Source organism: Molothrus aeneus, chromosome 4, assembly GCF_037042795.1.
Source record: "Molothrus aeneus isolate 106 chromosome 4, BPBGC_Maene_1.0, whole genome shotgun sequence".
NCBI lineage: Eukaryota > Metazoa > Chordata > Aves > Passeriformes > Icteridae > Molothrus > Molothrus aeneus.
In genome coordinates, this window is record NC_089649.1 from 5,127,599 (window position 1) to 5,155,498 (window position 27,900).

General features: G+C 40.4%; 1 protein-coding gene across 5 annotated transcripts in view; it reads right to left on the bottom strand.

Moving 5' to 3' along the window:
• Positions 1–27,900, bottom strand: part of INPP4B (inositol polyphosphate-4-phosphatase type II B) — a 291,680-nt gene that overhangs the window by 115,379 nt on the left and 148,401 nt on the right. For 4 of the 5 annotated variants that reach the window (XM_066549472.1, XM_066549473.1, XM_066549475.1 and 1 more), the window contains exons 6-7: positions 5,026–5,076; positions 1,699–1,778 (exon numbers count right to left, since the gene is read on the bottom strand). The exons of the other annotated variant lie outside the window; for it this stretch is intronic. In XM_066549472.1, coding sequence (XP_066405569.1) covers positions 1,699–1,778; positions 5,026–5,076 — 131 coding nt within the window. The remainder of the gene's footprint in view (positions 1–1,698; positions 1,779–5,025; positions 5,077–27,900) is intronic. 5 annotated transcript variants of the gene reach the window in all.

The following is a 27,900-nucleotide window of genomic DNA, read 5'->3' on the forward strand; positions in this document are numbered from 1 at the left end:
CCTAGCCATCGATTCCCATAGGGAACAGTCAGTTCACATTTTATCTAATTGAATTTTTTTGTTAGACAAAGTTATCTTCTTGTCAGGCGTGGCATTTTCTGTTTGGGAGAAATTAAAATCAAAGTATTTTGTTAAGTTTGCCTTGCAAACTACACACTCATATACAACTAATCTTGTTGAAAGAGGAAAGCAGGTGCCAAAATACTTCAAGAAGGTTCCATTCCTAAAAATCTCTGAATGGGTCATCACTGTGTTCCTGAAACCAAATTAAGGCTGTCTTCCTGTGCTCAGGGTAACAAATGTAACACAGCTTTCTCACAGCACCTATGTACGACATCACAGGCATAACATATCCTGGTGTCTCAGTTCTCCCAGGCACAGCTTCTTTCCTCCCAAAACGCTGCCTTTGCAAACACACGGAGTTTGAGCAGTAGCTCTGTGAGGTTTTACTGTACCTTGCCAGTAGTCCCAAATAAGCCTCCACTGTACTTGCAAAAATCAGCTCAACAAAAGCCCTGCACTATATAAAGTCCAATGAATTTATTCTGAAAATCACTGTCTAAAAGGTTGCCCCTCACCTTCACAGGTTTTGAACAGTATCTTCATTTTTCTTAAGCCATGCAAGACAGTATCAGGGGTGATAAATGATTTTTCTTTTCTCTTCAGTGCACAGCTTTAAGATGTATCTGCTCAGCCCAGCCCTAGGTTTTGAACATTGTCTCTGACCCTTCTGCAGCTCTGTACTCTGTCACTGATTAGAGTTCTATGTCACACCCCCCTACAATTTCACTATGGCTGTATATAACAATAAGTTTAGGAGACCACAAGCATTTTCACATGGGAGACACCTTCAATAATTAGGACCACCTTCTTTAAACATGCCTAAAAAAAACTGTACATTGCTAATTCTTTAAACCACACACACCAAACAAAACTGAGAATCTTATGCTCCTTTCTAAAGGAAACTCTGAATGAATATTCCCTATGCCAAGTTCTCTGCAATTCTTCCATAGGTTATCATAGTATAAAATGACCTTTACTAATCTGGCACCTGGGAAGCTCCAGGTTATAGGGTTGATATTTCATTCTGGTTTTTAATTATGCATTTGTACATGGCAGAATTAGAAGCACTTCAAGTTGTCATCTAATATACCTGACGGAACACGGAGTTTACAACACAGTCAAACAGCAATCATAGAACTGTATAGGCTGGAAAAGACCTTTAAGAGCATTGAGTCCAACCAGAAATCCAGCACTGCCAAGTCCACCATTTAACCATGTTCCTCAGGGCCACATCTACATGTCTTATAAATAGCTCCAGGGATGGTGACCACCCTCTTCCCTGGGCAGCCTGTTCCAGTGCTTGATAGACCCTCATGTGAAGAACTTTTTTCATGATATCCAATCTAAACCTCACCTGGTGCCTCAACTTGGCGCCACTTTCACTTGTCCTCTTACTTGCTACCTCTTGGGAGAAGAGACCAACCCACACTTCACAACATCTCCTTTCAGTTAATTGTAGAGGGTGATAGGGTCTCCACTGAGCCGCCTTTTCTCCAGGATAAACACTGCCAGCTCCCTCAGCCGTTCCTCTAGTGCCGCAGACCCTTCCCTATCTTTGTTGCCATTCTTTGGATGAGAAATGCCAAAGGTTGGTAATTAGAAAAACCACGATTTACAACAGAGGGAAACACTTACCTGAGGGTAAGGGTCAAGTGTTGCTCCTTTGACTTTACCAGATCACCTACTCTAAAAGTTGCACAGCCCAGGAAGCTTCGCTGCAAATCGAAGCAGAAAGAAAAGATAACATATTCATTCGGTTTTGTTACTGCTTTTGGTCTCACACTTGAAAATCTTTCTTTGGTGCTAAGAAAAATATTGCATTTCAATATAAGAGTTTGATACTTAATCCTCTAGAATTGTTTTGTGCAGCATGATTATCAGTAAACTGTTAAAAACTTTGGTTTTATGGGCAGGAACCTTTGTCTTTTCCATTAAGAACAGTCTAACAACCTGACAAAATAACAGCTTGTAAGATGTACAGCCACAGGAAGATTTTCATTCAGGACAAGTACTTGCAGTTTGCATCTATTTCTTCCTATTTTTCTAATTTCTGGATTACAAGAAGTGCTAAGTTTTCAGTGTTTTACCAAAGTTGTTCTTGTTATGGTTTTTCCTCAAGCCATTGGCACTACCATCCATGTATTCAAAATATGAATGTATATGCTAGGAAGGCATTCTTAAATTGAGTTCAGCACAAGTTTATTAATAGAAATGTTTTATTTCTCTAGTTCTTGGCAATATTTTAAGTAGTGTTTTCCTCTATTTCCATTGTAAGGTGAACCTATTCACTGCACTAAAATTGCATAGAAATGTGGTAATGCAACTAGAATGCCTAAAGTTAAATTAGGCTACACCACTGTGTCTTTTTCTTCTATAAAAATCACTCTTCACACATAAAAAAAATACAAAGAGGAAAAAAAGGGTTAAATCTTCTTTTGCACTTTGACTATTTTTTAACCTCTGCTCATATCCTGCTGAAATCCCATTTCATCAACTTGGCCAGCAGTAGTATTCTTGCCTTGGAAACAATGGGCAAGAAACTAACAGCCATCTTCTATCAATTTATCTTTCAAATATACAAGAGAACAATGTTTAATTTTTTGCAATAAAACAATAAGAAGGGCACAAAGTTTGGTTTTTATTACATAACACTAAGTTTACTGTTGGAATGGCAAATTAGAATTCCAGGCTAAATTATATACATTCTTGGATACACAAATGAAAGAAGAATCGAGCTGCTCTGAGTCAACAGAGGCTGCCTACAGAGAGCCATGTTATCTTCAAGGAAAACAGAAAAGAATTTGTCACTGCTGAGAAGAGTTACTTCCTCTGGTTAAAAAAACCCCTTCAGCCTGCTTTCTTTCAGGAAAGCCAGCAGGATGTTGAGTGTTTGAAGGCAAACAATAAAGCTCTACACTAAGATAAGTTTTCTTCCATATACAACGTACAGCTCAAAAACCAATTCTGAAATTAGGCAAGCACCAACAGTGCAGTTAGTAAACTGCAAAGTGCAGGTCTGCAGTTTAGTAAAACTGAGTCATGAGGTATGGCTTGTTCCCACCAATGGCACAGGCTTACATTTCCTAAGCAGCACATAGGTAACAAAGGAAAAAAGACACAAATTGAGAGTCTAGGGAAGGCTGGAAAAACATTGGATTTGGGAAGTGATGAACAGGAAGAAAGGAAGAAAAATAATACAGCCACACAAGCAAAGATCACAGTTAGCTTTCAATGCCAAAATGAAAGGCACTTCTACAAAAAAGACATCCAGGTGCAACACATGGTGATGCACGGCCTTGCTGGGGTGAGCACACAAATGGTTCTGTCTTCCTTTAGATGAACCAACATGAGAGTGTTTCTGCACTAAAACTCTGTGGTCACACATTTAGCCCAGATTATTTCTCTTCCTCCAAGAGCATATCCTTCTTCATACTGTAAGAATGCATTCCACAGCACTGTGTCTCTACAGCAGCCTTTATTCCGGCATTTCATGACATTTGGGTGTTTGTATTTGAAACCTGGCCGTTTGGAAAGGGGAAGAGGGGTGTTTGGAATGAAACTGATATAAGGTTTGGTCACCTGGGGCTTCTTTCTGCAGCAAAATAGAACCATAAATATATTTAAGAATCGTAAGTCAGAATCCTCAAGCGACCAGGGCCAAGAGACAACTACACTGCTCTCTCATAAAGTCAAAGAGCTTTGGTCATTGTACCCACTAAACATGTCTGAGTGTCAGATCTACTTCTCCTGTGTCATGAAATTAAAGGTGAATGAATTTATTGGCTTAAAATGTTCTGCTTAGTTCTCTGTTTCATATTTTTATGCTTATTTAGAAAAAAAGAAATACTTTGCTTGACAACACAGAGCTATGTGCAAAATCAACTAAAATTTTAAATGATCCCATGACCCAAATTAAGAGAGTTATGCTAATGTTCAAGGGGTCTAATATCAAACTGAAGAATACTTTTTCTATACTGATTTAGATACCAATAGTCCACTCTGGGGCCTGAACTGGCAGTCTACAAACCAATTTAACTTTGCCCACATCACTTGGAAAGGCTTCAAAACTAGGCTTTAAACAAAATTAGTGCTGTAATGCTAATTGCAGAGTAACGTTCCTCTGGAATTTTGCTAGTGTTCTAGACACAACAATAAACCTTAAGATACCTGCCTTGAGTAGTTTGATGAATAATCTCAACTAGCCAAAGAGAAACGTCTCTATAATAGCTATATGGAAAGCTAAAACACATCGATTATTTCACTAAGATTGAACTTGCTGCCAAGCTACAGGTTTTTCAAACACTAGCTGAAGTCTTGAATACTATGCCAAGGAAGCCCTAGTAAGGCAGAAAAGTCAACACCTTAGGCTAAAAAATTTAAACCTCCAGGTATTTTACATGTTTGCAGACAGATCTGACACCTGCACCAGGTGGTCTTGGTTCTTTTATTCAGCTCTAGCAGGACCAACCTTTCCCACCCCCACCAGGAGTCTATATTATCTGCGAGGTTTTAGCCCTCTCAGAAAATTACTTCCCAATACCTTTGTCAAATGCTCTGTAGATCTACACATAAAAATGAGTCCTCTGTATGCTGCCAGTTTAACTTCTGACAACACAAACCAAAGGCAACTCCTGGTGCAGAATGTTTGACACCCTGCACACTAAGAGCAGAAGGGGACAGCCTAGGCTTCTGGAGGCCAATGCCATCCCAGACTCTCAATCTCATCCAGACTGCCTGTATGATATTAGCAAGGACTCTACATGGTTGTGCTTGTCTCAGGATAGCTTCAGTGAACGGGATTACATCGATCCATGAGACTACAGCTCCTGCCGCGATTATTTTATTCATTTAACCAAAAACTTTTGCTATTAAAAAAGCTTTTCAGCTCCTGTTGAGCACTGAGTGTTTGTGCCTGCCAATGAGATGGAAAAATAAAATTAATTACTGAAAATAATTGCTTACCCCAACATCTGCTCTTGGTTCCTTGTGATCAGGTAGGACACTGGTGCGGACCTGAGAGAAGGGAGGGGAAAAAAAAGAGAAAATCATTATATTTTTTGTTGCTGCTTTCCAAATTAGAATGAAAGAAGTGTTCATGGCCTTTCCTTCCTCGTATTTTTGACATTTTGGAGATAAATTTAAATGGAGCTATATACATATAAATAATTTATAACAACTAGTAATTTAAGCATGATATTTGCTGGTTCCCATTAAGAAAGTCTCTTACCACTGTCCTTTTATCATTCTGATCTCTCCTGAGTCTCTAAAGGGAGAAAAGCTGTGTTCAGTACTTCTTTTTCTAAAAGGAGATTTCTTTGCTGCAACTTGAGTGACAGAATACTTCATCTAGAGGTGTTATCTGGAAACAAAACTTGCAGCCTCAAGTGAAAAGAGCACAGTGCATCGAGAAGTATTTTCTCCAAGAAAGTACTTGCCTTTGCCAGCTGATCTGCAGCAGAAATCCTGATCCACAGTCTCACTGTATGACCCTGCTTCCTTCAGACACTTGCTAAGCATCTCTGAGGTGAGAGATGTTTGTAGGCATTCAGAGAAGGAAAGCCTCTATATTCTCCCCCACATGGGACCTCCTGTTCTCCCTGTATTTTCAGCAAGGTGGAGCTACCCCTGTACTCAGTTGCCTTCATTTCACAAGAGCAAGCATGGGATAATCTGACTTCCTTTTCTGTATTCCCAAACTATAGTACAGGTTGGTGTGTGGGTGCGTCTTCAGTGTCTCCATAATTTTATTGTTGAGTGGTGGTTGAGAACAGACAACTGATTAAACAGCAAAAATTAGATAGAAAATGTATAGGAAAACCTCTGTGACATCCCTGATGGCCTGCTTGGGCCAAAACCAGCCCTTTGGAATGATTTGCTGTTAAAAGCAATGCACAAGGGAGAATACACTGAGCATGCACACCTATTTGATTACCTAGCCTAAATAACAGAGAGTCACTCCCCAAGAGCAAATTTTAGCTTGATTTCCAAGTATAACTCAAACTCATTTTGTAAATCTCTCTAGAAAAGACTCGTTTTTTTCCATGCCCTCAAAAGTGACCCTCAATTCTTCTATTCTAGCTGCAACTTAGTGCACAAAAAGAAACACTCCTTTAACGCAAAGATAACTTAATTGTCTCTCTGTTATTCTAAATACACGTTGTTATAAAGCACCAATATAAAGGCTACCACAAAGACTTGACAAAGCAGAACCACAGCTTTTCTCAGTCAGCTCTTATCCCTTGATTTCCTACAGTGAGAACATCGCTTTCTCCACAAAAGCCTGGAGATAGTAAAAAATGCTATAATTAATTTAGTAAGGGACAGCATACTTTAGAAATCTGTGGGAGCCCTCATATGGATGCAATTTTACATTTAGATTTTCCACACTAATACATTAGCAACTCCAAAGCATTTGGCAATCTACAGAAAACTAGTATAACATGTTCAATAATGATATTTTTTTATCTGAAATTAACCTTTAAATGCTTCAAGCCCTGAATGAAAAAGAAATTACTGACATTTTCTTGTTGGTGATAGTCATCTCTCCCTTTTAAAGCTGAGGAAATAACTTAGAGCAATCTGTTTCTTAAAAGAAAGATGGAGTATCAACACCAAACCAAAAATGCTGTGTCATTTTAAGATGCTAAAAAGCTGTTCTACGTGCCAGCCTCAAAGAAGTGACATCTGGCCCAACAAGTGAGGTATTTATATTTTCTAATTATTATTAGGGCTATTTATTCAAGAGAAATAAACTAATAATGTAAGAATTAACATTCTTTTTCATAATTTACTTATGTGTTTGTAACCCAACAGCAGTTCAGCAAATATTTTTAAAAGTGTACGTGTTTTTATATGATACTAAGTTGTATTTCACGGCAAGAGAAAGTTAAAGTTTCTTTTACATATACTGAAATCGAGGAAATTCAACATTAATTTAGAATCAAAGAATATTAATTCCTTCTTTTGCTAGATAAAATGTCAATTCAGGAGAACGTATTTCAGCTTTTCTGACCCAACACAGGCGTAGAAAGGGATGGCAACACCTGCCTAACCTGGAGTCTTCCATATAATAAAAGCATATTCCTGAATTTCAAATGGATTTAAAATAGAGAAAAAAATTCTGTTGCATTTTGCAGTACTTTTTGGTTCAGCTATGTTTGTTTGTTTTCATTTGTTTTTAACCCCTTTATAACAAGTAGCTGGACAGCCAAATGTAACTCTGTTTTTGGTGGGACTGACATTAGACTGTACCTCTCTTCTTCCCAAAATATATTTTGTTTAAAATTAAATCTAATGCCTTGATCCACGTGTGTGCAAATCTACGTAATTTTAGAAACAGTTTTACTACTTGACATTTATTAAAAGAGAAGCCACATGTGTGTATGTAAACACATACATGGGTGGTACAGTCTGAACACTATCAGGTTGTCTGTTGGTTGAGTTCCTGAACAAACTCTCTGAATGCTGCCATTACTGGGGGATCATTATGGCATGTTCTCACAGGCCTCATTATAAACATAAAGTCAGCTCATAAAAACTTATAAAACATAAGAAACAAGTCAGTTCTAGTCCCAGTCCACAAAATGGAAGAGAAAAAATGGAGATAAATACAGAGGATTTGAAAGGTCAAATATCCTCCCAGTGCACTTCTTGATTAAACAAACTGCCACACTTTTTAAAATCGTGTCATAAATCAACTTTTCCCCCCCGGCCCCATCTAGAACAACTATAAAATAAAAATGCAAACAGAAAGTCAGATTTTATTCCCAAATGTCCACTACTCTGTAAGAGTTTCAGTTTTCTCATTATTTGCTCTAGGTTTTCCTGTGCAGAATGCAAACCTCTGAGTGGGGAGTTCATTTACAACCGGGGTAAGACCATACTTCCCGGGAATAGCACACACTACTGCTTTACCTCCCCAGACAAGAAGAGATCACAAAGGCACGCAAGAAAGACAGCTTGTGACCTAGACTAAATGCAGCAAAGTTTTTGACATTTATCCATTCCTGTGAGTCTGTTTGTAGAATAATACAGTTACCTTTTTACAGCACCGTGGAGGCCTGTGAACCTGCTGGGGAAAGGGCAGTGCCAATGCCCCGGAGGCATGCACCACAGGCTGCGGGCATCCCCCATAGGGGAGGGGGAGACAGAAGGCTTCTGCCAAAGTGCTCTGCAGCACTGGGCCAGCTTACCCCAGTTGTGTAGTCCCCATTGGCTGTCCCTACCCCTTTTACCCCTATGTGGTCTTGTTCTAGAATATTCCCTACTCCCCAGTGTTTCCCCGTTGGTTCATGTAACCCTGCCTGTCCACCCTGGCACTGCCTTTTGGCTCCTGCTGTTTGTAGTGCACCTATGCCCTCAGCTGATGGGCCCTGATGCTTTGCTTCACCCTCTCCTTTGTATATTTATATCCTGGACCCTCCACTGTCTGCTGACTTCTGTCCCTGGACCCCTTCAGTGCCGGACCATAATAACCCTCACTGGAACCCCATACAGGAGATGCTCCCATGTCTCGCCTCCCTGCTAGCTGTGGTGTGCTTGAGGGTGTGAACGTCGTGTGCCTGCCCAAACGCTCTCCCTCTGAGGTCTGACGTGGTTTGAGAGGAAGTAAATCTCTGGGACATGAAGTGGTCAGGCCAATAGGTGCTCAGATTTGAATATTAGCACCTGGTGGGGCTACTGAGGACATGGATACGCCTCTAAGAACACTGGGGTTAATTAACTAAAAAGCAGAGCACTCGTGTGAGAAGCCCCTTGGGTTCCGTCGGGGAAAGAGTTCAGATCCCCGCCCCGGCCCAGCTGCTGCGGCTGGGTGAGGGAGGGGCACCCATGCGGCCGGGTGAGGTAGGCCGGGCCTGGGACAGAGAGGGGAGGTGAAGAGGCCCCGAGGATGGAAGGGTGGGAGAAGCACCAGGAGGCATCAGGCAGCCACCCCAAGAGAGACAGAGAGAGAGTACAGCCTGTGCTTGTGAGAAGAAGGGGGGGTGCAGCAAGAAGGTGGGTCCAGCTGCTTGTGGGAGCTTTTAACCCTTTTTTGGTCAATGCAAACTTTGCAGAACATGAACCTCCCTAGAAGAGAGATAGAGATGAAATAGAGGAAGAAATAGTAAAGTATGACGGAGGTTCGTGCAAGTGAAAGATGCGGAAGAGTAGAGAAGACTCTTAGGTGGGAAGAGATGATGGAGTGGCTTTAGCTGGACTTTTCTTGCATAGCCGTGGACAGAACCATGTTCCTTGTGACACAGAGACTGCATCCAGGGGGAGGCAATGGCTCAGAGCCAAGAGGGTTCAGTGTTGGTACCCCTCGGCCCCAGGGGGTGAAATTTGGGGGGGACAGGTGCCCCAAAGGTGAGATTGTGCTCTTTTTAGAACTGGACCAAGCATCCTTAAAAGGGGAACCCTAGAAGCAGCTCTGGTCCATGTGCAGTGGTGAGAGCACTGGGCATGGAAGGAAGAGGTCACGATGGCAAATGTTCTCCAGACAGGAAACACAAGAGGTATCAACTGTGTTTCCAGGGGAAGCCTATGGCACAAGAAGGACTCCTCTCCTCCTGATGATCTGAGAATTGATTATCTAAAGGGCGGTGATGGACCGAGAGTTGGTGATTTGGGGGATGGATGTATTGGAAATTTGGTGGGGGGAGGAGGAAATGTTTTCAGAAGGTTTTCATTTTCCCTGTGTGTTTCTTTTTACTTAGAGTTGTAGTTCACTTAACAAAGTTTTCTTTTCTTTATTTCTAAGTGGGGGCCTGCTTTGCTTATTCCTGGTCACATCTCACAGCAGAAACCAGGGAGAACGTATTTTCATGGGGGCACTAGCATTGTGCCAGCCTTAAACCACGACAGGACGCTTGCAGGGCAGGTAGTGGCACTGACCACCTCACCTCACCGCTACAGACCACAGCTTGCTGAACCAGGAAGAACAACAGTGGACAACAGTGGGCACTCATGATAGGGCTTACTTTCCTTTAAATCTCATACAGAACAATATGCAATGAGGAATGCATTTGTCACAGACACATGATCAAATTTCTCTAGGCATAGACGCTAAATTCAGCTTTAATGAACTGTCCTTTAGTAGAAGACAGTTTTGTGTGATTAAAAGGAACATTTCTTTCAGTCATTTGCAGCACGCTGAGCCACATTCTCACACAGTATCAAAGTACAGAAGATTTATTCACTATCATTACCGAATCTTTTGTGCCTGCCTTTAATTAAGGCCTTTGCATTTCAGTTGACAATCAAAGGCCACGTTCAGAATGCACTCAAATTTCATAAACAAATAATGCTAGATCCTTCTCTTGGTTACTGTGGATTTATTCCATCAAATCAACAGGGGCTTCCAGTGACTTCCAGTACTCACTGCTGTTGGCTGCTCAAATGCACTCTTCTGCCATCATTGCTGTACAATCCTGGCATCTCACAATAACTAAGTACACCCATCAGGCAAGGTTAGGCAAGGCAAGATAAAAGAGACTACTGAAAGCAGTCGCTGAAAGATTTACTTGCATTCCTTCAATAAAGCACCTTCCAGGAAAGCATTCCCAACTTCAGTAAAACTGAAGTCATAGGGGAACACAACATCCACATGCATTAACCTGGAGGTGCTCTGGGATGGTGACCATCTGCACCATTCTGCTCCCACAGGGAAAAGAACACTGAACTCTGCTAACACAGCCATACAGCTTCACAGGCAGCTGTTATAGGGAGTCAGCCCCATCCTCACCACCACTGCCTGCCAGCCAGCCAGCCAGCACCACCACCCATTAGAGTCCAGGAGTTACGATTTCTTGGAATTTCTCAGTCAAAGAAATTGCAGCTTCATGTATTTGTGCTGGGTGAGCCTAAAATGCCAAAATTGTTATGGGGTTCTGCAACAACATCCATCAGCTTTTACAGGACAGAACCCATTCCAGTACATGCAGCAAATTATTTTTTGAAAGATATTTTACATTTACCAGCTATTTATTTTCATCATATAGATTAACAATTTGCTAAATAGCTCTGATGCAAGAGTGGTGGGGCAGGAGCTGGATTTTCCTCTAGCTCTGGTCCAGGGGGTTTTCCAGATGCCTTCTGTCCCTTTGCTGTCACCAGAACTGATGCCTTGTGGAGGCTGACCTTGGACAGAGGCTAGACAGAGTTAAAGAATAAAGTAGGGATTTATTAAAAGGCCTCAATAGATCCACCTTGGGGAGCACAAGAGCGCAGCCAGGGCTACACCCCTGGTGAACTCAAAATGGTCACAAAATGGACAGCTGGTCACGGGGTCTGTCACTTTTTAAAGTTCTGGCCCATAGGCATATTGGAGTTAGCTGTCCAATTACAGCTTGAGGTTATGAAGTCCCATCTTTCTTGGTTTTCTCTCTTCATTCCACCATTGTTTGTGCTCTTGGGCCTGAAATTTGGATCGGTTGTCCGTGGTTCCCAACTAGAGAAGGAATTGTTTCGTCTACCTACTCTGTGAAAAGAGCTTACTATCCCCTAATATGAAGCTCAGAACTACACACTAAAGCAGTACAGAAACTGAAAAATAAAAAAGCTAAAACCTGAGGCATCATTTCAATCAACATATTGTAGTCAGCAAAGTAAAACACTTCCATCAATACTTTGTCAGATAAGGGCTTATTTAATGGAGGACAATACCAATACAATAATTTTCCAGCCTTCAGTGCACAATTATTTCCAACACTCCATACAAAACAAAAGAGAAAATCTTTTCCAAATGGACATGCACATGGTATTGCGGGATTTTACAGTTCCAGTGGAAAACCTGATAGGTAGAGAAACTAATAAATGTTAAAACTTGATTAAAGATGAAAACTAATAAAGGGAATAGAAGCTATATCCAATTACTGCAACATTTTATAATAACTGTATGATTTTTATTATATATTAATTAGTTTAAACTTACAAAATATTAATATATATATGTGTGTGTGTACATATATATATATATATATATATTTCCTACTACAGATAGTAGGGAAAATATGTATGCCCCTATTACTTGCTGTATAGCAACTGGCAGTTTCATCTGTTTACTTCTCTGAAAAGGTCAAACAGAAGGACAGGACTATGTGCATCCTTTCCATAGGCAGGGTTGGAATGTGACTCTCTTGCAGAGCGTGGAGTCGAGGCCATTCATTGGGCAGCACTGACAGTGTGTGCTACCTCTAGGCACACTCCTCAAGATGTAATGTGAGGATAACAGAAAATACTTCTCAGTCTCTAGGAATCTTCATAAATTGCTTTTCTTTCAGATATCTCTACAGCTCAGTGTCTTTCTCTGTGTAGGCTGCATCTTTGTGTGCTTTCTAGAGAACACATGGCACAAGAGAAAAATCACAAGATCCCCCAAGCAAAGACTGAGGTTAACAGAATTTAACAGCTTATGTAGGTACATAACTTGATGTATGAATAATGAGCAGAAAACCACAAAATTTTGAGTGTGTGATTAGAAATACAGTTTTGTTTGTCTATTTTTACAGCTTGAGCATTTGATCAGAATTGCCTTAGAAAACCTCACAGTTCAAAGAGAACAGATTACTTAGGAACTCTCTCTGTACTGAGCACACCACAAAAAACATACCAACTCTGCAGCATCCACATGGAAGCTGGAACTTCAAGTGACAGAAAAGATCCATACATTATGAGTGCTTTGGGGCATGCAGCATAGAGTCAGATCTGATCCAGCAAAGCTTATTAACTCAGCATAATGGCCAGCCATGGTAGAGCTGCACCACTTTGCACTGTGCCTCGATGCAAAATGACACCAGCCCTATCCATACAAGCACCCAGTGTAGCTCAGATTCCAAGCACAGTTTACACAGTGGGGACAACAGGGCCCAGCTCGGTATGGATCAGAGCTTCAGCTGCTGGCACTTGGTCTGCAGATCACCCAACACAACTAAGATGTGCAAAGAGCAAAAAAAAGGCAGCTCCTGTTATCGGCCTTTCCCCCACAAAGCATGAAGATCACAAACACAGCTTGTTCCTCAGTAAGTTGCAAAAAAACCTGAAAATCACAGGGCTGAAAAACACCTCTTTGGAACACACTTGTAACCACCTCCCCATATTCAGGTCTATTCTATTCCACAGTTATTTACTTTCATAGAGTAAATAAATAACCCATGAAGGCCAAGTCCTCAGATTGATTTATCTCATGTAGTTATTGGAAGCAAGAAAAAGCTGTCAAATCTAGCCACATAAATCTAAATAATTTTAATATGTTTTTAGTGTATGCAATGAAAAAATAGAAGGAAGAGTTTATTTACCTTCTTAACATAGCACACAGCATGAGACTGGATTCAATTTTTTAACCAATTTGAAACAGCATTTCTTCTGCAGAGAAAGCTCTGTCATGTAAGGTTATGCAACAGATTAAAAGTGACAAAGAGAAATGGCCTCTATAAATTAGAGATAATTAACATTTGAGTCTCAGCATCATGAAAAATAGATGTTCTGTTACTCGCAATTAATTTGCTCTTTATTGAAATTTGGGGTACGTATACCCTGCCAGTAGCAGTTGCTGCAGAACATTGCTTTTTGGGGAGGGGAAAAAGCTGTGCACTGCTGCACCCAGCTAAACCTTCTTGTGTTGCACGGGGAGCTCATCATCATCCCCCTCCTGAACAGCTCCCAGTACAATATGAACTCTGCACTGTGCCTCCAGTGCACCCTTTGCACCCATGGAGGAACACCCTCAGGCATTGCAGGGGCTCAAACACAGCTGCAAAGTGTGTAACTGTGACAGGGACACTCACCCACCCCAGGCCCCCACAGGGATGAGTGCTGACTGGCACAGACAGCCAGTTAGCCTTGCCTCTTCCCCATAATAATTTCCAGGAATGATGCCTTTGAAGTCTGTTTTATACTGGGAACCATCTGCAAAATTTGAAGAGTAAAAATACCCTTCAAAGTGCTTGTGATGCCTCCTCTTCCCAGCTTTCTTCCACTGTGAAATAAAATTCACAAAAGGCAAATTCTGGCTTCTGTCAGCAAGCTACAGATGGAGCATTCCTCAGCTCTTTTGGCTCTTCATTTACATGCACCAGCCAATGGGGACTTGTGTTCCCAGATGCAAATACCTCAGGCTAGTTACTGCAATGCCACTATTCAAAAATCCCTGAGACAGACTCCACAATCCAAAAAAGGCAGCAGTTAATGGCAGCCAAAGAAATCCAGATGTTCCGACAAATTATATCCCAAAAAATACTCGCTCTAGAATGATGAAGGAAATAGGAATATATGCCATAGGGGGGGTTTATCGTGCTTTTCCACCCTACTCCCCACACACCCAGCTGTGCACGTTGCTTCAGCAGAACATGGCTATCTGTCAGTCTCTCAGTCTGTCTGTCTGAGCACCTTGCTCGCCCGAAGCAGCAGACTCTAACCTGAGTGTCCAAGTGGGAATTTCAGGGGAAAATGCCTTCCTAGAATGCAAGATTTCAGCACTGTTCACAGGGCCTGAGGCAGCTGGGTAGGAAGAGAAATAAAAAATAAATCTCATTCCCATATGAATACCAGAGAACCTGTCCAAAAAACAATGCTAAAAAAGCCAAGAAAAGAACTTGTACTCTAATTACTTCAGGGGAAACTTGAGAGGATGCAAGCCAAAGCTGGTAAAAAGCTCCTACAGCTGCCTGATGAACACCCAGGTCAACTCCATCTCGCTTCAGTGTATGGCAGACAACATGAATTAAAGCAAGTATTACTGGATTGATCAGATGAGCTCAATGGCATAATAAAATTTCTGGAACATGATCTTCTGCCTCAAAATTTCAGCAAAATTTAAACTTTGACTGTGAATATCTGACAAAATAAACTGAAATCCCATATTTTGATTTACTGAATAAACAGTCTTTTTTGAATATGCTGAAGTCTACGTTTCATAATTTGCATCTATTGCCATAAAAGTTGCATTAAGAAATCTTACTATAAATTAAACATGATGCCATTTCAACTGACAAACCAGTTACAAGAAACAAGATTGATTTTATTCATTCTGTAGAGGTATTTCCAACACTCCCAGTTCCTTAACAGATTGCAACATCTACTCAAGTGACAAAAGGTTACTCACATATTAAACACAGAAAAAAATTCAAGTTGCTGCCTTAAACAAGTCCAGACCTTTCAAGATTCTACACAAAATATCCCTGTCTTCTGACTCATGGCAGAAGCTGAAATGAAGAACTCAGAATTTAACTTGTTGGAGCAGTCACATCCCCAGTCCATGAACCTCCATATTCCTTTGAGAAGCTGGTATTATCCCTGTGCCAAGACCTGAGTGCATTTCCAGCTGGGGGCCTTCAGTTCAATATTTTGAAAGAGTTATTTTTGTTAGGTACCAAACTAACCATATATCAGCTCTCATAGAAGCAAACAGTGGTTTCAAGTTCGCCCCCAAAAAACACTAAAGATTTTATCCTCCACTCCATGTTCTATGGAAACTTTTTAACATAAATTTTTAGATTCTAAAGTGAACATTTTCGAGCACTTAAGCTCAGCCAGTCAGTCTTGACCTTTCAATTTCCCACTGGGTGTCTCCCACAGGGAATTCCAGCAGTGGATTTTCCTTGCAGCTATGGCTACAGGCAGCTGCAGCAGTAGCATCACCAGGACGAACTTTTGTGCAGACCTAAAGGGATGGGACTCACATTGATTCCCTACAGTGGTGCTAGGTCTGCAAGCAGAGCTGTCCATCAGTAACCTGGACATCTGTGAGACACCCAGAGAAGCAGGTAGAGCTGCATATGAAAGAATATGACTGGAGCATACATTTTCTGACTAAAGCCATTCCCCTCAAAATCCATCACAAGAGTATGAAAAGCAACCAAGAGGCTGGTATTTTCAGTTAAAAAAAAAAACAAAAAAACAACTATTAGCAACACACAATCAGATTCATCATCCAATGATCATTTTCAGATCATTGATCATTTGTTTTAGTATTTTACTGTCACAGACACCATATAATAAACCTCCCCACCCATTTTTTAACTACACATTGAAATTATTTTAATTTCCTCTCCCTCTCTTCTGACTGGAAGGTCATTCAAAAAAATGATTGCAGTAATAGTTCAGAGTCGTTTTCTAATCTACAGCCCATCATTATTCATGGTGAGCTTATACTCCTTTGCTCTTCTGCCAACATGGTCTTTTAGATAAGTCATTCTTTTCTGTTCCTCACACTGGTCTCCTGATGAATTTTTAAGAAAGGAATCCTATGCCCTCTTGTACTTCATTTTGTTAGGATAATAAGCCAAGCTTTTCCAGTACACTGTCATACAATAAGCTCTCCATTCCCCAGATCACATCATCTGCTCCAGTCCCATTCATCTTCCTTAAACACAAATGATCTAATTACTGCCAGCTTTCCAGAAGAGGCCTAACCTGTGTCTATGGAACAGAGCTCCCTGGATTCCTCTGGGAATCAGCTCTGTTTCCCTCTCTCTGCTGCATTAGATCCACTGCTCAGTTACACTTTGAACAACTAATTTACCTGTGTTTTCCTTCACACAATTTGTTTCTGACATATTAAGTATTTGTTCACCCAGAAAACTTCATGTTATTAGAAAAGCACAGAGACAGGTACTGAGAGACTACTCCATGTCATCCTGTTTGCATTGCTCCTGACTGCCCTGAAGCAGCTCCATGGGTAAGGAGTGTAGTATCAGCTGGCAGACTCTTTTTTTTAGGAAAACTAAGGGAAATTTCTGCACACACCAAACTTTTCTCTAGCACATAGAAGCTGAAGGACTCTCACGCAAATGTCCACAAAAGCAAAGAAAATTATATTTGCCAATAAGGATTTTTCTTTTGTTCTTCTGACAGTTTGTGATAATGTTTAAAAAACAGGTGAGGCTGAGGTCTGGTGGTACTATTACCTAATGGATAGGATTTCACTTCTCTTTTACAGAATTAGGGGTAAAATTGCTCATCAGATTGACTGTGGTAGAAGGCATAAGTATATTTTAGACAGATGAGAGGGAGTACGTAAATATTCGGGGCTTCCTACAAGCTCTGGTTTCTTTGCCTTCACAGACAGGATCTATTTATTGATAAAAGTCTGTTTTAGCAAGATCATAGCTGCACTTCCATAGTTAATGTCCCTTCCAGCCTGTGGAAGTGCAGTACTCTCATGAGAATTACTGTCGTGTCCAGGGCTGCCACATGCTTCATCCGCATTTCTAACAATCCACGCTTGAGGGGAGCAAGGAATTTTCCCAAAAGAACCTCCAGAAGATCCTGGGAAAATAAATGTTGCCAACTATCCAAATATAAACACACTCAACTATCCAAATATAAACATTTCTAAAGCTATCTAAAAAAAAAAAGTACAAATTTTTTTTTTTTATTTGAGAAAGCATTTTTTCTTGGAATAAAACAGTGAAACCTGCATAGCAAGAATTAAATTCTTAAGTACACAAAGACTAAAACCCATAACCTCCTGATCAGCTATCTTCAAATAGTTTTTGCTAGTGCTCTGCCCTTTGCTCCCTGTCTTCTGAGATGAGAAACTAAAAGGAGTTTTATTTATTTATTTATCAAATAAATTCACTGCTGGCTTTAGAAGAAGTTTCGAGACAAATGTGCCATCTCTCCCACAATCTAAATTAGTTTCTGCTTTAAAGGAAGAAGGAGGTATCACTGGAAATGAGTATCTCTGTGGGACTATTTTACTGTGCAGCAACCTAAAAGAAACTTTGCACCTAGAAGAAAAGGCAAAAAGCAGATTTCACACAGTACCTTCTCTCTCCTGTAACAGACACAGGTTTATGTGAAGGGCACTTCATTTTTCTATCAGTGATACTGTATTCATGATTACTTCCCCCTTAAACGCACATGAGTTTGCTCTCAGTTTTCCTCACCAGAGTATGTGTCACTGTGCCTAAGTGCCACATGAAGATAAACCCTTTCCCTCCTCTACAGTGCCAATTTTACTTTTTTTAAAGCATAAGTGCCATCTGCAAGACGTGGTAATCCTTTTCTACAAGCATGATCAAGCTCTTGCAGAGATGTTACTTAAAACCAGGTAAGTTATGAGCACCCTACTTTCAGACTGATAAGTAGGCTCAGGAAAGTTCACAGTCACGGCTGCCTGAGCCAAGTAATTAAATTCTGACTCTTATGAAGCATAAGGTCTGAATAAAGACAGTAGGTATATGTTTTTAAGCAATCATTTTGCTTCTTTCAGAATTAATGTTCTGAGGATGCAGAACGATTCTAAGGCTCAGAGAGCCAAATATATTTCAGTATTTTCACTACTTAGAAAAAAATAGAGTTTTTTCAAAACCTGAAAAGTGGCCTTTTTTGGGGAACTGTTTCAGTGATGCTTTACCTGCAAATAAAAGGATCTATTAGGAACAATATTGTTGGCAAAGCTGCTTAGGTCTGAAATTTGACCACCACACTTCTATTTCTAGAAATTACTTACAGATTCTTTTTTCCCTTTATATTGCATCTTCTTATTTGGAAATTCAGCATGATATTGTTTTCTGGGAAAGACAGGATCTGTTATTAGACAAGCTGTAAGATGGAAACAGACACTTTTTTTCTTGGCCCATGGTTCCTTCAGGAACTAAAGAAAGCTTGTGCTTCTGAAAATTGCTGTCTTTTCTCCATCATACCAGCTCATCTGACAAAAGGCTACCTGCTTCTGTGGATCCTCAGCTCACCCCCAAACTGCCATAAGCACTGTAAGAAAACAGACACTCTCTCAGTGGTTTAAAGCCAAGCCATCTCCATTGTATCCCACCAGAAACATTTTCTGAGAGATACCCAAGCACCAGCCACTACAGCTTATTGAATGAAGGAGCCACCACCAGCTGACAGAGAAGTTATGGCACAAACTCCAGTAACAGCACTGCCTCCTTCGTATCTTACTGTTTTCTTTTCTCTTATGATGCTCAGGATATTTTTTCACTCTTGCACCGTTTGTTGCTCCCAGCAGTGCCCTGCTGAGATGACAGTGCTTGCTGAGTCACCGCTTATTTCCTCAGCAAGTTACACAAAAGAGGGTGGGATGCAGAGATTTCAAGTCAGCGTTGCTTCTCAGGATATGTGCAAATTGACACCAGGAATGGGAGCAGGAGATTTTGAAACAGGCCAGTGTTCCAACGCCTCTGAACAAACTGCACTTTTAAAAAACACTCTGTCGGTAGCCTTACCTAAAACCAGTCCACTCACTAAGAGTACACCTGGTTTAGAGAAGTGCATTACATTCTTTTTTATTTGAGTTCAGGTCTAGATAAATTAGCTTCTGGAAGGAAGCTGCATTTTAAATCATTAACAGTTCTCTCCAATATCAAAACTGATATTAGAAATTCACTAAAAAATGAGCCTACAACAAGAGTAGGGGATGAAAAAAGCACATGCGCATTTCCACAGCAAGGATTTTAAGTAATCTAAATTAGATAACAGAGTTGATTTCTGTCTAAATAAAGTGAAAGGAGCAGATACATTTTGCCATAGATGAATCTAAATTTACATAACTTCAAATGGGTCACTACAGATAATGCAACATCTTGAGGAGGGACTTCTGAAAAACAGTGAGAGATTCTATCCCCTTAATAAACCCCATAGTCTATGCTTCCAAAAATGTGTTGGTAGCCTTATGTATCATAAGGCCATATGTCCTAAGTTATAGGTATCATAATTCAGCCAAGAGCAGAGCAGCTTCACTCCTTCCACAGTCAGCAGAACCTCCTTCCCTGACAAAAGGAATCATTATTTGTAAAAGAAAAGCATTTTAACACATGATGAAAGATATGAATAGTAACTTGAGATGTGAAAATATGGTAATCTCTTCAGCTTGAGGACAGGTGGTGATACAGTACCCTCAGTAGCACAGCATCCTATGTGCTGGCAGGATAATGGTAGTTCTGGAAAATTAATGTTTAAAGGCTTCCCCTTCCACAACTCAACTAAAAAGGAAAAAGATATATGCAACAAAGAAGAGCTTATATGTGAAATAATGTTGTATTCATAGAACATCGTACAACTCATGCCATAAATTCACTGTAAATTATTGCAGACCCACATTGCATCCAATATGACTGCTATAGTGGAATCATGGAATCATCACTGCTGGAAAAGCCCTCCAAAAGGAGTCCTCCAAACTCAACCATCTTACAGATGGGTCCTTCTGACAAAAATCAAAAGCAAGACAAAACTCCATTAGATAAAAATGTATTAATTTTTATCTAATTAATTCTAGGAAACATTTCAAGATATTAACTAATTTAACATGAATGCCAAGGGTCATGTGCCCAGTTTTCTAATAAAACCCATTCAATTTCCAGTGTTAAAAAAGCCATATCCAGCAGCTGAATTGTACAAGTTGATTCAGAATCAAACCCCAAAAATACAACCCCAATAACACAACCCAAAACCACCCACAAACACCCCCTCCACACAGATTTATGACTTTTTATTTCTTATACCACAGATAAAGAGTCCAAGTCCTCATCTACAACAGTAAGAGCCACACTGAAAAATGACAAACAAAATATGAGGATGTAATGAGGTCAAAGAACACTGGAGATGGATAGAGAGCGTAACCTTAAAGGGAGACACACAATGTCTGTTTCACACACATCATTTGAAACACCCTATATAAAAGTTTATCACATCTTTCTGAAGACAGAAAAATCCCATTCTCACATTTATTCCCCAACTTTGTGATTATTTTGTACAGTACCAGTATCATCGGAATTATTTTGAAATTAATCCTGAGTCCTTTCTCCATCTTTAAAACTTCCATAAAGCTGGCCAAAATTAATTTTGTCATTTCTAGCTCATTTCACAAAAAAAAAAAAAAAAATAAAAAGGGTCAAAATGCTTTTCAACATTCGGACTAGCAAATCGAAAAAAAATTTTTAAAATCTAAGAGGGTAATAATTTAACTTTAAAAAGAACCAAACACGAGCAAAATCAAAATAAGTATTCTCATACACATCTCCTAGAATTTGCTACATTTTCCTCTATTTGCACATAAATATTAGCACCATTAAAAACCATCGTTATTCAGATGTACAAGAATGAAAATGAGCAGTTAAACCAAAGTATACCAATTGTTTATTTATACACCTTCAATAGACATGGCCTAAACGAGAATAATTTCTTTCTGTTGCAGTCTGTGATTTCATTAAGTCACTCTGCTCAGCTTTAAGCACTAAAGATCTTGAAATAATGCCTAATTTAATATTACTGCAAGAACCTTAACTCCAAAGTTGCCAGCATAGACCTCATCAGAGAGCCATTAATAAAATGCTCTTTATTGAAGTCTGTATCTTTTGGTTTTGAAAAGATCAGAGTGGAATAAAACCCACATTAACAATCTTCAGTAACCACTCCCTGCAAAAACTAAAACATTCTTGGACTTGAAAGTAGACATTTAAAAATAATAGCTGAGCATTCTTTCAAAAGGAAGGCCCAGCACTGATCTAAATTTCATGTGAGGCTTGAGCTCAAGATAACGTTAGGATTAACAAAGTGTGCATGACAGGTCAGATTTAAAGACTGCAGCTTAAAATTCTCCTCCTTCTACACAAATCTCATGGCACAGAAAGGCAGTGATTTATGTACCACTCTCTACCACCATAACTTCTCCAAAAACCTTTGAGCAATCCACAATTGCAAATACCTCGAGAGGGACAGTTTCAGGGCATGTGCAGGTCCCCAAAAATCCCAAGAATTCTCAAGGTTGTTCTGAGTTAACAATACTTCCCTTTTCCCTTGTGTACGCAAGAATAAACCAAGAGCCCTTGAATGAAACCCATGAAGAATGTTTTGCAAACACAAGAGCGACAGACTTTCAGACCTCTGCAGGAAGGTCAATTGTGTGACATAGCAAGCTCAAAAGCTAGACATTTATGGAAGTTGCTTTCTGATCAATATTCATCTCATAAAAGCCATCCATGTCTATGTAAAACTAAATACCTTTGTCCTGAAGAATGGAGGACTTAAGATGCTGGAGCCCAGACATCAATTCTCTGCTCCACATGTCCTTTCATTTCTGTCATGGCAATTTTTGTTTCCCCTACCACAATTTAATTCAACTGTTAATTTATTGTTCTACCTAGCATCTTTGTCCTCAGCACATGGCAATTCCTTCCCATGCTGCCACAGTGAAACACTGTCATTCCTGAAGCAGCACTTCCCTTAATCCCTCACCATGACTCACAAGAAGACCAAGAGAAGGGCATTTTCAGCCTCTGTCAGAGAGAAGTCAGACTCCACAATACTCAGCATCCAGACCCTTCTTTTCCTCCAAAGTCATGTGCCAAGCAAGGTGTATTTTCTCCTGAGATATTTTTCTCCTGGAAGAGAGGATTATTTTTCCTGTCTAGCAATGAGCTGAACACAGTGATCTACAAAGCCCTACTGAGGGAAGCTGGTATTTAACATCTCAACCTGGACAGCACTAGTATGGATCACATGTCATAAGCATTTTTCCAGGATTTCTGGACTCCTGTGATCAGAAACTTTTCTTTGCTGGTGGGCCAAACTTCTACTCTTTTCCATTCTTCACTACCAAGAATTTAATAATAAAGAAGTTTCCTTTTCATACAAGTCATCATCAAGTTTTACCACTGGTGTGTGAAACAAAAGTTAAGTTAATTACTCTTTTTTATTTTATAGACATAAAAAGGAAACTCAGGCAAATAAATGCCTTCATTTCAAAAAATTACCATTCCCTCTTTTTAGGTTTTATTTGTGAACACAGCTGGTAGAAGCCTTGGGAAAAGGCACACTGCTGCTGAATGACTACTTTTTGGTACATGTCTCTTCCAAGTCTTTCCAAATGACAGAACCTATTTTACTTCTAACTTCAGTTTCTACTTAAAAATACCATACCAGTTATCCATAACATATATTCACAGAAACTTGGTTCTTCCAAAGACAACATTAAGAAGCAGCAGCTGGAAATGTCAGCATCACGATAAGCATTATGAGTCTTATGGCCAAAATCTTCCTGTTCATTCTTCTGGTTTGCCATGTAGATTGAAGATCATTTTACAATCATGCACTTCACTTGCCTACACACAAGAGAGCTCCTGCCAGTACTATAGCTACCATCCACAATAAAAAAAATGAACTTCAGAAAAAAAAAAAAACCACCAAAAAAATTTAAAATCAAATAAACCCCCCCCCAAAAAATACATACAACCCCCCCCCAAAAAAAACCAAAAAAACCCCAAACCAACAACTACAAAAAAAACCAAAAAAAAAAACCAACCAAAAAAAACCAAAATCAGAACCCCACAAATCCAAGCGAAGTCTGGAAGATTTTTTTTTCCCTGCTAAAAGGTGATCTTGAAAATGACAAAGAATTATTCATGGTTTTAACCTTTTTGTTCATCTACTGTGTTGAGGATGTTAAAGATCTCTCAAGGGCAGAGCTACTCTTCTTTTTCCATTTCACCAAAGACATAAGCACAGCGTCATCTTGGCAAACTACACTTTCCAAGAAAGAAAATCTGTAGGCTGGCTTCCATTTTGTCTTGCATATTTCTCAGTAAAGATAAGCACCAGTGCCTAGTGAACATCATTTAAGAAAACCCAACTTCCTGAGCAGATGCTCAGTTTGCTTCCAGCACTGCCTTCATACAGAAAAGCAACAACAAAAGCCACTTCCAGTTATGCAGTTCAATTGTATTAACAGCAGTATTTTTTCCTCTCCCTTTTTTTCTCCCCTAAATTTCCCACATCCTGTGCTGATAATAAACAGTTCCAATACATTCTTTATAAATCCTGCACTGTTGGCAACCCATGAATCATCTGGCAAAATAATTCCTCATGCCTGCAGGGCACAGATAAAGGCTGCCCTGTGGCACTGAGCCAGTACAGCACATTCACTTGTTGGAGACACTAGGAGTCGGCATGGTCACACTGAACCCAGAAAAGGGCTTTGCTCTTCTCTGTATGTCTCTTTTTCTTTTTTTACTAACCAGAAATCAAACTAGGCTCTGTGCTTGACTTAGAGCACCCAGTTCATTGGTCACCAAGTTCACATCACAAAGGAAAGTCATCTCTGCTTTTCTAAACTCCCACATTCACAGTCTTGTTATATTAAAGCCTTAACAAACTCCATCTGCAAAGTTTCAAATTCAAAATTATCAAAGTTTGCATATATGTCTTTTAATTTTCTTTTAATACTCACCATAACATTGGCAAGTATATTCCTGGGCATTATATACTAACATTTATAACAGGATTCCACAGAAATTTTTTCTTGTACAAATATTTTCTGCACTTTAATATACACCACTTTCCAGGAGGAGACAGACACACATCAGACTGCACTAAGTAACTGTTCTGTTATCTACTCCTGACTTTCCTGCTCTTTATTTACTGAGAATAAGATCTGTTCTCTCCATGTAGGAAAGAAAATTATTCATAAATGGCATCATGCTCCTGCAAATTTCAGTAATTCCTGTACAATAGATCAGGAAAGCCTGACACCCACATTTCATATTAAAAAAACACAAACAAAAAAAGCCAACCAAACAAAAAAAAAGCTCTCCACTTGTTTACATTTTAAAATAAGCAACACCACCATACTCAAAATAAGTGAAAACAAGCTGCAGTAAATAGTCAGGGTGAAGCCCCCAGAGGCTGACTGGCAGCCAAGTAGGACAACACAAAATACTTCAGCAAAGGTTACACACAGTAACATTTAAATTAAAGGCAGCTCAGTTGGGTAACTAAATGAAATGCCAGCTCAAATCCCATTCCTGACCATCACACACAGTAATATTCCATGGAACTCTCACTCCAGTGTATCTGCTCCTGCAAAAAAGGGTTAATAAACCAAGAACCTATGGAAAAGCTTTGTATCCCTATTCATTTCAGTAGACAGATGAACTCTAGCTACAAAAGCATTAAAAGAAAAAAATCTGTTTCTATTACCTTCATTGCTGTATACTTATATACCTTTGAGAAAGAAAAAGAAAGAAAAAAGAAATGCATTAAAGTTTTTTTATTTGGTCTAGCTGTTCAGGAACTGTTTTAAATTATGGCACTCTTCCTCCATTCTGGTCAGAATTCACCACTCAAAAGAGTTAAGGCTAAAATTAGTAACTTTGCCTTCTCCCACAGCCCAAGACCTCCAGAGATAAAACAAATTACTTATGAGGAATTTACCTGCAGAAAACTAAAACCATTCCTCTCCATGAGTGATACTTTCACAAGGGGCATGAATAATGCTGCTTCAGAACTCCTCACTGGAGTCAGAAAGTGCCTTTGGCAGTGGAATGCATGCTGGTGTGGGGAAGAGGTGAAAAAATTACGTCTGATCAAATGCAAATAAGTTGTTGCACCAGGATGGAAAATAAATTCTAAAGCCACGGGTAGCCCTCTGGCATCCCAAGGAAGAAACTCAACTTTTCTACTTTGTTAGAATGCAGATGTCTAACATCAGAGTAGCTATCAGTAGTGTCTAAAAGCTGGGGTAGCCTTTAACCAAAAGCAAAGAACTGAAGCTTTTGGAACATCCCAAACACTATGCAACAGCATGTGGGGACATCCAAACCAGACATATAGTAGTGTACTAAAGACTCCAAGCAGTTCTAAGCTTCTCAGCATTCCTCTATTTAAAACTACTGACAAGAAAAGTGGCAGAATTTCACTAGAAAAGAAAACTTCCTTACATCCAAATGTTGCTAGTAAATAAAGGGTACAGGGATGGAAGGAGCCTGGCATTTTTTACATTATCGTCTGTTAAATGAGAAAGTAAACACTATGTCCTGGTTTGAAAAGGAAGTGAGTTTTTTTGGGATGTTGTGGTCAAACCAATGAGTGCTCAGATCTGAATATTGGCACCTGGTGTGGCTGCTGAGGACATGGATACACCTCTGAGAACACAGGGGGTTAAAAGCAGGGAACTCCCAGGGGAAGCTCTCTTGGGTTCCATCTGTGAAAGAGCTCAGAGCTGCCCTGCCCAGCTCAGGGGGTTAAAAGCAGGGAACTCCCAGGGGAAGAAGCTCTCTTGGGTTCCATCTGTGAAAGAGCTCAGAGCTGCCGTGCCCGGCTGCGGGCTGGGTGAGGGAGGGGCAGCCATGAGGCCAGGTGAGGTAGGCCGGGCCTAGGACAGAGAGGGGAGGTGAAGGCCCCTGCAGGATGGAAGGGTGGAGAAACACCAAAAGGCCTAAGGTGACTGACAGGGCCAGCATGGGAGTTCTGGACAGGCAGAGCCTGAGATTTTTAACCCTCTTCTTGGATGATGGAAACCTTACACATGCTCATCCTCCTGGAGCTGAATGAGAAGAGAGATAGAGATGAGATAAGAGGAAATGGGCCGTGAGAGAAGTGGAGAAGAATCTTAGGAGGGAGGAGGTGATGGAGTGGCCTTTGGCTGGACTTCTCTTGTATAGCCATGGACAGAACCATTTTTTCCTGTGACACAGAGACTGCATTTAGGGGGAGGCAATGGCTCAGAGCCAAGGGAGTGCAGTGATGTTATGTGAAGGAGTGCGTGAACAGAGACAACGGATGAGAGGGTAGTTGGTGCCCTCGACCTTCAGTGGAGGAGAAGATCTCTGTTCTTGAGTCCCCTCAGCCCCAGCGGGTGAAATTTGGGGGGTACAGGTGTCCTTTGTCCTGGAACTGGACAAAGCATCCTTAAAAGGACAACCCTAGAAGCAGCTCTGGTCCATGTGCAGTGGTGAGAGCACTGGGCATGGAAGGAAGAGGTCACGATGGCAAATGTTCTCCAGGCAAATGTTCTCCACGTGTGACATGGAAACACAAGAGGTCTCAACTGTGTATCCAGGGGAAGCCTATGGCACAAAAGGGACTCCTCTCCTCCTGATGAACTGAGAATTGATTATCTGAAGGGTGGTGATGGACTGAGAGCTGGTGATCTGAGGGGTGGATGTATTGGAAATTTGGTGGGGGGAGGAGGAATGTTTTTGGAAGGTTTTCATTCTGAGTTCTATGTTGTTTCTTTCTTATATACAGTTGTAGGTTAATAAAGTTTTTCTTCTTTATTCCTAAGTTGGGGCCTGCTTTGCTCTATTCCTCGTCACATCTCACAGCAGACACCAGGGAGCATATATTTTCATGGGGGCACTGGCATTGTGCCAGTGTCAAACCTTGACACTCGATAACATTGCAGGCATTTCTCTGTAAAATACTTAGGTATTTTCACCACTTTATTGAGGCAGAAGCTTTTCTTTACCCAGCCACTACAGTGGAGCTTGCTAGTTACCTGGCTCAGTGCTCCTAGCAATGTATCCAAATCTATTTAAACTCGTGCACTGAGGGTAATTTTGCAAAAGAAAATATCCTCTGCAGAATAGAAATAAAATACTTGTGACTTGCCTGTGATAACACAGTAAGCCTGGGGCAAAAATTAAGAACACAATGATTTGTTTCCCATTCCACATAACACAGGATTACTCAGCTTCCTTTCTCCCTTCACAGCTGGGGCTATCCCCCCAATCCATTTATCTGTTCTAACCACTGCACTATGTTAATACCTCTTCAAAGTCCAAGACCTAATTGAAACCATCCCAAAAAGCCATGTGTGCCAGCCACACAGTCCAGCTGTGCAGAGCTCCATTAAAAGCCAGGCTATTCAGGGACTTCCATCCACCACCCAGCTGAAGTGATTTATCTCCTCAGACAATTGCTGATCTGTGTTTTCAAAGCCATCTCAAAGAGTTTTGTTACTTCGGTGCTGCTTCTTCCATGGAAAAGATTCTATCACTAAGAAGGCAAAGGGGAAGATGTAATCTCTTGGATCGTGTTGAAAATACAGGAGTCCATTTTCTAAGCAGCTGAGTTTACCTCTGAATAAAATTGACCCATTCTTGCCTTTAAATACAAGAG